This window comes from Pleurodeles waltl, chromosome 6 (assembly GCF_031143425.1).
Source record: "Pleurodeles waltl isolate 20211129_DDA chromosome 6, aPleWal1.hap1.20221129, whole genome shotgun sequence".
Lineage (NCBI taxonomy): Eukaryota > Metazoa > Chordata > Amphibia > Caudata > Salamandridae > Pleurodeles > Pleurodeles waltl.
Window position 1 is genome coordinate 197,875,617 of NC_090445.1, and position 13,088 is coordinate 197,888,704.

The 13,088-nt window shown below is 44.7% G+C and overlaps 1 protein-coding gene across 3 annotated transcripts in view; it reads right to left on the reverse strand.

The window, feature by feature from the left end:
* FAM117A (family with sequence similarity 117 member A) overlaps window positions 1–13,088 on the reverse strand; it is a 161,961-nt gene that overhangs the window by 15,253 nt on the left and 133,620 nt on the right. For all 3 annotated transcript variants that reach the window (XM_069237800.1, XM_069237802.1, XM_069237801.1), the window contains one exon: window positions 9,855–9,975. In XM_069237800.1, coding sequence (XP_069093901.1) covers window positions 9,855–9,975 — 121 coding nt within the window. The remainder of the gene's footprint in view (window positions 1–9,854; window positions 9,976–13,088) is intronic.

Below are 13,088 nucleotides of genomic sequence, written 5' to 3' on the forward strand. Positions count from 1 at the left end.
GCCCAAATTCTCAAAGTGCTTCTGTACCCCTAGCAACAGAGGGCCAAAGACCAGTAACAAAGCCCTCTCTTCGGTCAAACGGGAAAAAATAACTTTGCAAAAGTGTCATATTCTATTAGTAAGCCGATCAATAAAAGACCAGTTACCAGGTTATGTACGCCAGGGAATTAATTCTCCAATAGTCACAGAGTCTCATGGCATAGTAGAACATCAGCATTTAACAACAGAGGATATCAATCACGATTATGAGAAGGTGGGAAAGAATGGAGTTCATCCAGCCTGAGCATGCAGTCAAACTATCTGCCGCAGCATCGGATGAAGGTCATAAGCGCTCGATCCAGAGCAATTAAGCATTTACAAATGTCTCATTGGCAGCAACGCATATAGAGGAGCATAAACTACTTCTCATTCCCCATTTTAATTCAGAGGGAAATGTTGACACCATGAATAGAGGAAACATTCTTAAATTGATTGGGGAAATAAGAGGCCTATCCCAGATCGCATCAGTGGATCTGCTCTCTGTTGGATTTAAACTCCATCCACTTGGGAGCAATTGAGAGGCCACACTCACCACTGGGTCTACAGCAGGCCATGTGCAGCAACTAATATACTCCGAAACCTTTTTATCTTGGGGCACTGAACTACGTCAAATAGACAGTCCTCGCTACCCAGGTCCATTGCGGGGCCCCAGGAACTGTAATAAGTCAGTGTTAAGAGGGGCGACAGAGGCAGATACAATCCCTTTGGCAAGGGGAACCTTAGCACTTGTGGAACATGATGGAGAAACAGGAATAGGCCACATATTTTGGGCCTCCAAAGAATCTCTCCCTTCTATTTTGCAAAAATGTCCCTGACAGCATTCAAAAGGTCAGGAACCAGGGTGCAGTTAGTCCATATGTCAAAATACGTCCATGGTATTCAAACGCTTTTACATGATCAAGAAGTACAATCCTTTTTCCAGGAATACGATATTATCCTACTCCAAGAAACCTGATGCACAGACCTGATTGCGGTGTCTGGGTTCAACGCCTCATACATTCCAGCAAGGCCCAATAGCAAATACGACCATGCAAAGGGAGGCCTGGCAACCTTGATTTCCACGGCCCTCATATGCCACAAAACCTCAATCGATAGAGTCAAACTGGATCCAGGCAACTAAGATCACATTAGGCAGACCACAGTGCAGCCAACTATATCTAATCCTCATAAATGTGTACATTCACCCGAAAAAAAGTTCTTAAGGGGGAAAATTGGAAACTCTGGGTGAATTCATAAAAACCATACTGAGACAATACCAGGAGTCCACACTCATCATTAGTGGTGATTTCAATCTTAATCTATTGCCCCCAAAAGGAGGAACAGCAAAGAACCAAGGTGCAAGCGCCCACAGACATCGGCTAGAGAAACTAGGTCGAACCTTACTAAATGGAAACAGTGAAAAGGACTTTCCGGCTTCTTTTACCTTTGTAAGTGGGGAAAAAAAGTTCGACCATCGTTTACACCTTCATAAATTACTCTGCTAGGGTCCTGGTAAGAAATTTTCAAATTAAACGGAGAGAGATCATTTTCCACAAACATTGGAACTAGCATATAAACCCGAGTTGCTACAGCCCTCTAATGATTTAATAAATCCCCCAGAGTTGTTTAATCTTAAAAGATTGAAATGGCATGAGACAGGGATAGCATCAGTAATGGATGAGGTGTACCAGAAGGCTGGCGCCCTGGGAGAAAGAGAAACACTTGCGGATATGCAACAAAAGGAGCCGACCCTCAACGTGGATTGGAACAAAGACTGGGACATGCTATGTTGTGGCTTGTTGGTAAAATTCCTGGCCTCCTCTAACTCAACCTTCCAGGGATCGTCCTACGTACCAAGCAGGGACCATGTTAGTCAACCGTGGTTCAACAAGGCTTTGCGCAACCAGAAATTACAAATTGCGCGTCAAACCAGGAAAACGGTGAAAGCAATCCAACGGGGAGAAGACGAAGGAAATCACATTTTATGGACATTGAAAAAAAGTATTGTTTCGATTGTTGGTCCGCAAAAAGAAGCTATCAGGAACATGCCTGGTCCAAAGTATTATGGGCAAGCCGAATGTCAAATAGCAAGCTCTTTCGGGGGTTAGTGAACGACCTGGCAGTGGGGAAAAGCAGGCACCACCATTGTGGGAGACCTCAAGCAGCCTGGGTGGGCCATGTCAGTAGTCTGTATGGGCTGACAACCAAGCCGTCAAAAGGCAGAGCCAGGCTTCTTCCCATAGGGATGGGGTCCGAACCATCGACAAGTAATAATCAATTACTAAATCTCCAAGCCGAGGGTAGGATCTTAGATACTGCCGAAAAGGATGATCAAAAGCAAGTTTGGGAGCTAGCACAACTAATCGGTCTGATCAAGAAACTGAAGTCCGAAGGGGCAGCTTGACCAAATGGACTTCCGAATGCAATCTTCAAAGCCGACTCAGTATATTGGGAACAATACTTTCTGCCACTCGTCAATTCTATCGCCCACTTCAACCGGATCCCAGAATCTTGGAGAGGCAGTATAATACACACCATCTATAAAAGCAGAAATCCCATTCTGCCTTCAAATTATAGGCTAATAGCCCTTACCAATGTAGAAGCCAAGTTATACGGCTCTTGTTTGCTGCAGCATCTTTAAGCCTGGGCTGATGAAAATAAGCTACTCCAGAGGTTTCAAACAGGCTTCAGGGCAGGAATGGGAACGTCATCAAATTTAATTGCACTTTCCCTTATAGTGGAAAAAGCCAGTTGCAAGAAGCTGGGCCTCTATGCATGTTTTATTGGCCTCAAATCGGCCTTTGACCGGGTTCCCAGGGAAAGGTTGTGGGCTAAGCTGGCTAAATGGAGTATTCCGAAAAGCCTACTGAAGGCTATTATAGATCTCTACACTGATACCTGGGTCCAGATTAAAATCGGAGACGGTTCAAGATTAACAAATAGAATACCTAAAAAATCTGGCCTAAAGCAAGGTTGTGTTCTGGCACCAACTCTCTAATCTATACCTGGCAGACCTTGCTGGCATATTAGTACAAGTGAATAGTCTTCCCCCGGCACTGGGTTCAGAAAAAAGTGGGTGCTTAAAATATGCAGATGACATCGTCCTGCTGAGCCATACCCCCCAAGGTTTGCAACAAATTCTATCAGCACTTAGCCGAGCAAGGCCTAGAAATTAATCTAGATAAAACTAAACTGATTAGGTTTCTTGGGGCAAATTATAAACAATTAAATTGGTACCTGGGAGAGAAAAAAAGAAGTGGAGATGGTGCAGTCGTACAAATATCTAGGGTGCCATCTTGAACCACGCCTGAAATGGAAGCGCCAACTACAGTTGATCAAGGCAAAGGCCAACTCACTAACATAGCTTTAACCTGCTCAAAAAGAAGCTAAATTGCGCAAACTGGTCCCATTTAATAAATATCATGTCTGCACAGCTGCTTCCAGCCATCTCATATGGGTCTGAAATATTGAAGGGGCGCAAGATCGATGATCTGAATACCAGTCAGATTAAAACATTCAAGGCTGTTTTTAACATCCCGAAAAATGCCTCCCTGGCACAGGTTAGAGTGGAGAAGTTTCCAGTGCCAGTGCACCTTTCTAAAAGAATCCTGGGCGTTACATGCGGCAGAGGATTCCTCAATACTCTACTCCTGCTGGCAAGAAGTGCAGGCGCAGCAATTTGGTAATATGAAAGGAACATGGGGAAGCTATCTAAGCCAGGTTATCATTGGCCTGGGTATGGAAGAAGTCTGGAAACGTAACATTGGGAAGGCAGAATTTAACAGATTAGTTAACATTACTGTTCGCTCACCCTCGCTCATCAAAGACAAAGCTATTCTGGCCAAAAGACGGCATGCCTGGGCAGTCCTGGGGTCCTACACTACATTGTCCCCACAGGGGTACTTGGCCAACCACTTTTCTGTTCACAACAAACATCAAATTTCTGCTATATCGTATGTTTTTTTTTTTTTTTTTTACACCAAAGAAGTTCGGCCTTCATGGAAAGGCCAGCATATCGACCAAAACTGCTGCCTATGCGGTTATAATCAAGAATCTTTGCTGCATGCCTTTTGTATTTGTCCCGCTGTAGGTCTGGAAAGAAGACAATTGTTAAAACATGATTTTATAGCTAATAATATCCCCTCATGTAGACCGGCAGTAATAATTTGGCTCAAGGGCGAGTCAATTCCATTTTGGTGTAAGGGGGTAAAATGTTTACAACTGCTCCGTAAGAAACGGAACAAACCGGACTTGGGAAAATTGCTGCAGGTTAGCTCTTAAGGACTGAACTCAAACGTTCTGGAGCACCTCAAGACTATATATTCTTCTCAGCGGTGCAACATGAGCTCCCAGATGCGGGAATACCTAGATAGCCTTCGGTTGCCTAGGCTCATGGACGCTCCGGTGGCAGAGCTGGAGGCTGCGCTGTCCCTGGAGGATCTCCAGGGGGCCCTCTGTGGCATGGCCTCTGGGAAGGTGCCGGGACCCGACGGCCTCCCAGTCGGGTTTTACTGTGCATACTCCGCAACACTGCTCCCTAAACTACTGGAAATGCTTCAGGAGGCGCGTGGGGGGGGGGGGCTGCTATCGCAGCGGATGAGAGAAGCATTGCTTGTTATGCTATCTAAGGCTGGGTGAGATCCCGCTGACCAGAGCTCCTATAGACCGCTGTCTATGTTAAGTGTGGATGTGAAACTACTTGCTAAGGTCCTTCCAATGCGACTGGGCCGAGTGGTGACCTCATTGGCGGGGAGTGATCAGTGTGGGTTCATCCCTGGAAGAGGGACCCACATGAACCTGCGGAGACTTTCACATGTTATGAACGAGACGCGTGGGCTCCCTGTTTGCGCTGTACTGGTTGCCTTGGATATAGAAAAGGCATTTGACACCCAGTCCTGGGAATACTTATGGGCCGTCCTAGATAGGATGGGCTTGGGTCCTTACTTTGTCATAGGTACATCTGCTCTACTCGTCTTCGCGTGCCCGGGTTCGTACTGGGCGATTGTGTCCGAAATGTTCGACAAAACGAGGCACTCGACAGGGTAACCCCTATCCCTACTATTGTTTGCTCTAGCAATGGAACCCCTAGCTATACAATTGCAAACACGCCTACGAAATTGGGGCATACAAGTTGGGGCAACAACACACACTGTATTGTTGTATGCGGATGATGCCCTGGTGTATGTTACGGACCCGAAGAGCTCAGTGCCTCTCTTATTGACACTGATGGATGATTTTGGTAGGGTATTGGGACTCCGAATAAACCGACGGAAGATGGTATTGTTCCCTATGGCGGGGCTATCTGCAGAGGCTGCTTCGGAGCTGCCAAGGATGGATTTGGAGTGGGAGACAGTCATTTCAGTATCTGGGCGTGCGGGTGACACACTCCCCCCTACTGCAATAGGACTTAAATATGGGCAATGTGATCAATGGCCTCCGTGCCTCAATCCAATTCTGGACCTCCCTCCCATTGTCAGTTATGGGCAGAATTGCTCTCTGCAAGATGATTCTCCTTCTGAGATGCCTGTACATGTTACAGAACTACTTCTGTGTAATGCCATTATCTCTTTTTAGTCAGCTTGATAAGTTGCTTCTGTCCCTAGTGTGGGCGGGTAAGTGGCCTAGAGTTCGCATGGATGTGCCGAAGCTGGATCTGGTTGACGGAGGACTGGGCCTGCCCGATTTGTACTTTTACTATGTGGCTTGCTGGCTGCAATATGCGGCCCTGTGGTGTGACGGCGGCTCTAACTGGGAGAAAGAACTGTTGGATGGCTCTGTCTGTCACGATTACTGTGCTCGTTGATGAGTGGATCTCGGTTGCCATCGGGGATCCCCTTCCTGGTTGTGCAGGTGTTGCATTTTTGGGAGCAGGTCATTGTGAAGGTGTTGTGTAAAGCGCCATATGCATGTTTGCTTCGGCTGTGGTGGCTGCACCCCTTTGCCAGTGCTGCAGCAACACTAGATTTCGGGAGGTGGCAGGATGGCAGTTGTGATACTGCTGGTGATCTGCACCAAAATAATGTGTTTATTACTTGGCAGGAAGCGCAGTCCCTTTTTGGAATTGACCAAGGTAAATTTCTGCAATATGCTAGCCTCTCGCAGACTGTGCATGAGATTTGGACCTTTTTGCCTACTGAACCGACTGAATCTTGCTTTGCAGCAACTCTTGTTGACCCTGGTAGTGTCCGTGGTCTAATTTCAAGGCACTACAGGGCTGTCAAACAAGACAGGCAGATAAGCTTAATGGGAGCAGAGTCAGTTGGGATGCTAATCTGGATGGTCCGCTTACATATAGTGAATGGACTAGAGCTTCTTCCTTGGTGCGGGAGGCCACTAGTAATGCAGGATTTAAACTGACAGACTTGTATTCATCGGGCTTACCTGGCACCACACCGCCTCCAAAGAATATTTCCAACACGCCCAGTGTGCTCGCTGTGGTGGGGTTTGGGCTAATTTTTACCATATGACATGGGTATGTAGTGTGATTCATCCCTTTTGGGTCCAAATAGTGCGGACACAGAGAAGTGTCAGTGATTAATGTAGCGGTGTCTAGGAAACACTGCCTACTTGGTTTAATTCCTCGGCCCAAAAAAGGGCGTAAAATGAGTTACAGATTTGTACAACTGGGACTCATTCTCGCCAAGGGACGCATTGCGATACATTGTGCGAGCCCGTCCCCGCCTCTCCACGATACCTGGTTGGCAGATCTTATTGAATGGGCGACTGCTGAGGAGTGTCGACTTCGAAAAGTACGTATGGATGAGCATGCGGAGCGTGATCTGGAGAGATCGAGAGGTATGATTGATACCCTATTGGGGGGCCCTGGGGAGATCACCGGGGACTCCTCGGATGGGGCTGCTATTTGCTGACGACGGGAAACTGTCATTCGAGGCTGGCAACGTGTGTATTGAGTGTTTGAATGTCCTGCCCCTCCCTCCCCCCTTCCGCCAAAGGATTGTCATTAAGGAGTGGTTGTTCGCTTCTCCTTCTGCCTGTATGGTTTGCCTGCGGGGTGTGGAGTTATTGTGGGAATAGTTGTCCCTCCCACTTCACCCCCCCCCCCTCCCTATTGGTAGGTTTTGTTGGCGGTTCCGGTCTGACTCTTATCTACAGTTCCCCCCCGGATTCGGATGTACTACGTAAGCTCAATGTCAGTTTTCCACGCTGGTTTGTCCGTAATGTGCTCCACATTGTCGCACATATGGTGCATGAGATATATAGTTCCGTAGCCCTTGTATTGTGTGTGTAGCGGCAATTATTCTTGCAGCCATATTGGTTAGTTCAATTCATCATTTTCTGTATAGGGTGCACTTCTGTATTTCTGGCAACTCTGCCGAGGTTGTGATTCAAACTTATGCTTACTGATTTGGGATGTAAAGCTGCGGTGCTGCGATGTATCCTATGAACAGTACAGTTTTTATGTGTTATTCTATAATTCATAAATAAAGCCTTAAAAAATAAATAAAAAAAAATAAAAATAAAAAAAGGTTGAACTCAAACGTTTATTTTGGTTAAAAATTATTTTTAGCTGTTTAGCTCTTTTAATTCGTTTTATAGTCAAGTGTTAATTTTATTATTTGTATTACATTTGTTTTATATTGCAACGGTTTTTTACTAATCGAGCAATAAATTTATCATTCATTCACTCTTAAGTGAACCTTATAACAGATGTTCTTATACCCCATTTGGCCATCTACTCCAATATGATTCTGCTTGTGGATTTCAAGATCTGGACTGAAAAATCAGTCCACTTTCACAGAGCTTACTGTTGTCTTGTCATTCATCCACTTGTTCTTTGTCACAGGAATTGCATGTGCACCCAAGAAACTATTTTACCATCTAATTTACTACTGATCTATCTTCTTCAGATTGCACTACTTCTGACAAATGTATAGCCCTCTTTAGATCCTAGTTCAAACCACTTCCTGACCTCATTAATACACTATTATCTACTACCTCTGATTTAGATGAGGATCCAGAGATAATGAATCCCCAGTATAAAGAACATTCTGGACCATGTCCTCCCATTATAATCTGCAAACATTAAATTATCATGGCCAACACTGCCCTAGTGTGCCTCGGATTTAAGAGATGAAATCCATCTAGGATTCACAAAGTACAAGAGAGCAATCAATCAAGCCCTTTTTCGGGGAAAATCTGTACCACTCCTAACCACTCAAAAGCATTCTTACTTGGAGCAAAAGGACAGTCACTCCCTCCAGGTCTCTCTGCGGAGGCCTCTCTAATTTTCTCTGATTATTTTTTCATTCTAAGGGCACCAAAATTCAGTTATAATTTCTTCCCATTATGTTTCCCCCTTCGTCCCACACGAACAGTCTTCAATAAGCCACCAACACCCAGTTATCCAATCTACTGGATCATTCTATGTGAATAGGCCAGCCTAATGGCCTTCAGGCAGACCCAAGGTACTGAGACTGCTCTGTAGCAGATTTAGCGGCATTAGAACAACCCAGGATTTCAGAGGAAGCTGCCCTCTTTGTTTTAGATCTCTAAGAACTTCTGACATTACCCATCATCCAAGGCTGCTCTGCAGTCTTCAGTCAATAGTGTTACTGCCCTTGCTTTAAGCTGCATCAGATTCTATCGCACTAAGGGGTATCGGGCAGTATTTCTAACCCCTCACACATCAGTATCTAAGAAACTTATATCAGGTGTCCTGTACAGCTTCTAATTAAGCACTATGTTCATAAGTTGTGTAACTGCTGCTCTAATTCGCTCTAACAGTCTTTCCTTTTATAAATATGTTTATTAAACACAAATATTGGTTAGACTGAATAGCCTCGACAGGACTGCTTCTGATACACTCTACAACTGCAACTGGATGGCACTGAGCTCACTGAAAATAAACTCCAACAAGATAAAAGGTACGGATTCTAGCGTGCGCTTCCTCAATATGGTCCTCAGCTTTATACAATTCAAACCTGGGCACGCATCCTCGGCCCTTCTTCAAAAGTACTAAACTAGGGTCATCTTTGAAGAAGCTCACACCCTATTTTCAGAACAGTAAAGTTGCCACCATATGCTTCCTTCATTTGAAAATATTCTGTGTGTTTTTTACTTTCTTCAGCCACAAGGGCAGCACAAGATTATCCAATCTATTATATTTTATTCTTCAACTATGTAATACTACCTCATTAAGTAACTTCAGGTCAAGAAGAAGATTGTAGCCTGCCAGAAGTTGTCTTAAGATATCTGATCCAGCATGAGACTAGTTGTCCAAGTTAAACTGCCTGCAATGTAAGAAGCAAATGGATTTCAAAGCACTCAGTATGGAACATCGGGTTAACAACTTTATTGGACCAGACTAGCTTGGATACCGCTTCCAGATATCCTGCCTTGGCTACTGCGCTCAGCTTCCCAGATCACCTTGAAATGCCTTGAATAATTCAACCAAGGGTGGACTGAGGGCCCTTTTTTGTGCACCAAGTCTTGTGGAACCAGCTGCCTCCTGACTTGTTCTAGCAATATTTACCTGTAGTGCTGAAAACAACTCAAAACCTCTCTCTTCACTGGTTATGATTTATGGTTGAAGTTTGGAATCCAGCAGGAGGACACCTATGGTATTCATGTGATGGAAGAATCCACAGTGTTGATGACCCACCAGTGACACAATTCATCTCAAAAGGCAATGTGTTGGTAGATTTTCATAGGGAAAGGGATGAGGGTTCCAATATTCACTAGCAGTATGAACAATGCACAAACACAAACTCCTTTTAACTATAAAGTAAGCAAATCATCCAGACTGATCTGCAGTGTCAAAAGCAGGATCATTAATGTACCACTTAAAATTCCACAAAACCTATTTAGATACTTACAAGGTTTCCTCATAAGCTTCAACCTTCTCACAGCCCTCTGGGGGTTCCCGTTGAAACATATAGCTGTGGTTTGGTCTTGGTGAGGAAGCAGCTGCACATACAGGGGAGGACCAGCCACTCTCTAAAAGGGAATAGACATTTTATCCATTTTGTTTTTATTAAAGCAAATTTTAAGCATTACAAGGGCAGAACAACACAGCATGAGGACAAGTCAATGATAGGCTGCAGTTTTTCAGAAGAATGCAGCCCGGGCTATTGCGCCATGAATCGCTACAGAATATTTTAATGCTGAGCCAACCCAACCTACCTCCGTTAGTTCCAATTTCTGGTGCTTTGTAAGTAATTGAGAATGACTATCTTAGCTAAAGACCTGGAACCTCAAAGCCGTTAGTTAAATAGCTGTTATATGGGTTGCAGCAGTGCGTTCCTTAAGTCCCCTTGGGGCAACCAAAGTCAACCTAGTAGACGGGTAAATGTGACAATTCAACATGTGCCACTTTATCATGCCTGAATATCTTGCACCTCCTGGACCTGCACTAAGAAAATAAGTTACTTACCTGTAACTGTAGTTCTCCAGTATTGGAATCTTTCATAGATTCACATGCTTGAATCATTCCCCGTCGTCGAGATGGGAGTCCCGGTACAATTTTCATAAGTAATGTTAAAACATATTGAAGAGAAAAAGGCCCTAGGCCTCTTCAATTTGATAGTCTATCAGAATCATTTTGTGAAAAGGACCAAACCTGATCCTCCACCAATCAGGCGACAGCACCCTTCAGAACCTCCTGAGAGAAGCTCTAGCACCTCAGATTTTCCAAGCACAAGTGCTTATATTATGTTGAATATATGTGTAAATAGAAAGAAAGAGGTGAAGTGAGCTTCTCCGGGGAGGCGGGTGGGTCGCATGTGAATCTATGAAAGATTCCAATACTGGAGAACTACAGTTACAGGTAAGTAACTTATTTTCTTACTCCAGTATTGGAACTTTCATAGATTCACATGCTTGAATCAGAGTAGAAAGCAATAACTATGCACATTGTAAAATGACAACATCTTTAATAAACAAGTTATCTTAAACCACAAACCCTTCTTATCATCATGTATAAATTGATGAAGTATATGAGTGTACTGACATATGTCTCTACATATATATATATATATATATATATCTACACACACACACACATCTATCTATATATACTGTATAAAAATATAAGTATCTCCTTATCTCTAATATATATAGAGATATTCCTGTGAAGTTACATGATGAAATTTGAACAAACCAGTAATAAAACATCATAAGACACTAATGTAACCTGATCAATGTCTGACAACACGCTTACTTATGGGATTATGATAGCGTTCTCTTATCTTTAGATAAAAAATTTTTTTTTCAATGTGCATACCTTTTCTAGGATGGAGGGATGTAGGAGAAATGGTTCACCTTCACCTGAAGAGATTCCTGAGAACCGCCTGGCCCACTGCTACCTCTCCGTGCGAGAGGGACTCCAAGCAATAGTGCTTAGTGAAGGTATGACAGCTCTTCCATGTTGCTGCCCTACATATGTCTTGTAGTGGCACTCCGGAAAACAGTGCCGCGGACGATGAGACTTTTCTAGTCGAGTGAGCATGCACAGATGACTGCAAAGGTGTGCCCGCTGCCTGATGGCAGAAGCGAATAGCAGAGGCGATCAATCTAGAAATACTCTGCTTGGATAGCGGGTACCCCTTCCTAGGAGCACTGTACACCACAAATAGCTGATTAGAGCGCCGAAAAGCTGTAGTCCTGTCCAAATAAAATTGAACGCATCTTTTCACGTCTAGAGAGTGTAGATGGATGAGGGAAAAAGGACTTGAAGACCAAAGGTTCGTTCATGTGAAAGTCTGACGGAACCTTTGGAATAAAATGCGGGTTTGTGCGCATTAGTAGTCTATCTTGTTTAAGCTGCAGGAATGGCTCTTGGATGGAGAGCGCTTGCACCTCACTGACCCGCCTAGCTGATGTAAGAGCTATCAATAAGGCAACCTTCCACGACAAGTATTTGAGGGAAGCACAGTGGATCGGTTCAAATGGATGTTTCATCAGTTGTGCCAAAACAATATTCAAATTCCACGAAGGAGGTGGAGGTCTGAAAGGAGGGTAAACCCTGAACAGCCCCTTCAGAAATCTCTTAATCAGCCGAGAAGAGAAGAGCGAGGGTGTGTCATCTGAACGTCTGTATGCAGCTATGGCTGCTACATGAACTTTAATGGACGAGTGTGCTAGGCCAGATCGAGCTAATTCTAAGAGATACGGCAACATCTCTTCTGGTGTTGAAAGTAGAGGGTCAATTTGACGCTGATGACACCAGGCACAGAATCTTTTCCATTTACACTGATACGCCTTGTTAGTGCTATCTGCTCTGGCCTGTGACAAAATCTCTCTGCAGTCCTGCGGGATGTTCAAATGCGCAAATTCTCTGTGGTGAGGAACCATGCTGCTAACCGCATTGACTGCGGATCGGGGTGTCGAACTTGGCCGTTGTTCATTGTTACTAAATGAGGTAACGGCTCCAGTGGAATATGAGGTTTGACTGACAGAATGAGGAGCTCTGTGAACCAACGTTGGCGCAGCCAGTACGGGGCTATCAGTATGAGATTGCACGGTTCTGTTTTCATCTTCGTGAGGACCCTTGGGATCAACGGAATGGGAGGAAAGGCGTAAGCAAAGATGTCTGACCAGACTATCGAAAACGCATTCCCCCCAAGATCCCTTTTGGTGATGCCAACTTGCGAAGAACTGGCATTTGGCGTTGTCCTTCTTCCCTAACAGATCCACTGTTGGTGTTCCCCACTGGGAAAAGATCTGGGTTAGTACCGTCTGGTCTAGTTCCCACTCGTGACAGTCCGATTTCTGCCTGCTGAGTGCATCTGCTGCCTTGTTGTTTATTCCCGGCAAGTGCACCGCCGATAGTGTGACGCCTTGCTGCGAGGCCCAGTTCCAGATCGCTTGGGCTTCCCTGGAGAGGGTGAGAGATCTTGTACCTCCTTGTTTGTTGAGATAGTGCATCGTAGTGGTGTTGTCCATTCTTATCACCACTCGCGATCCATAGATTCTTGGGAGAAACGCTTGAAAGGCGAGGTGCACTGCCCTGAGTTCTAGCCAATTGATATGCCTTGATGCCAGATGAGTTGGCCATTTGCCACTTATTTTCAGGTCCTGTAATACTGCGCCCCAGCCTTCCAGCGAGGCAT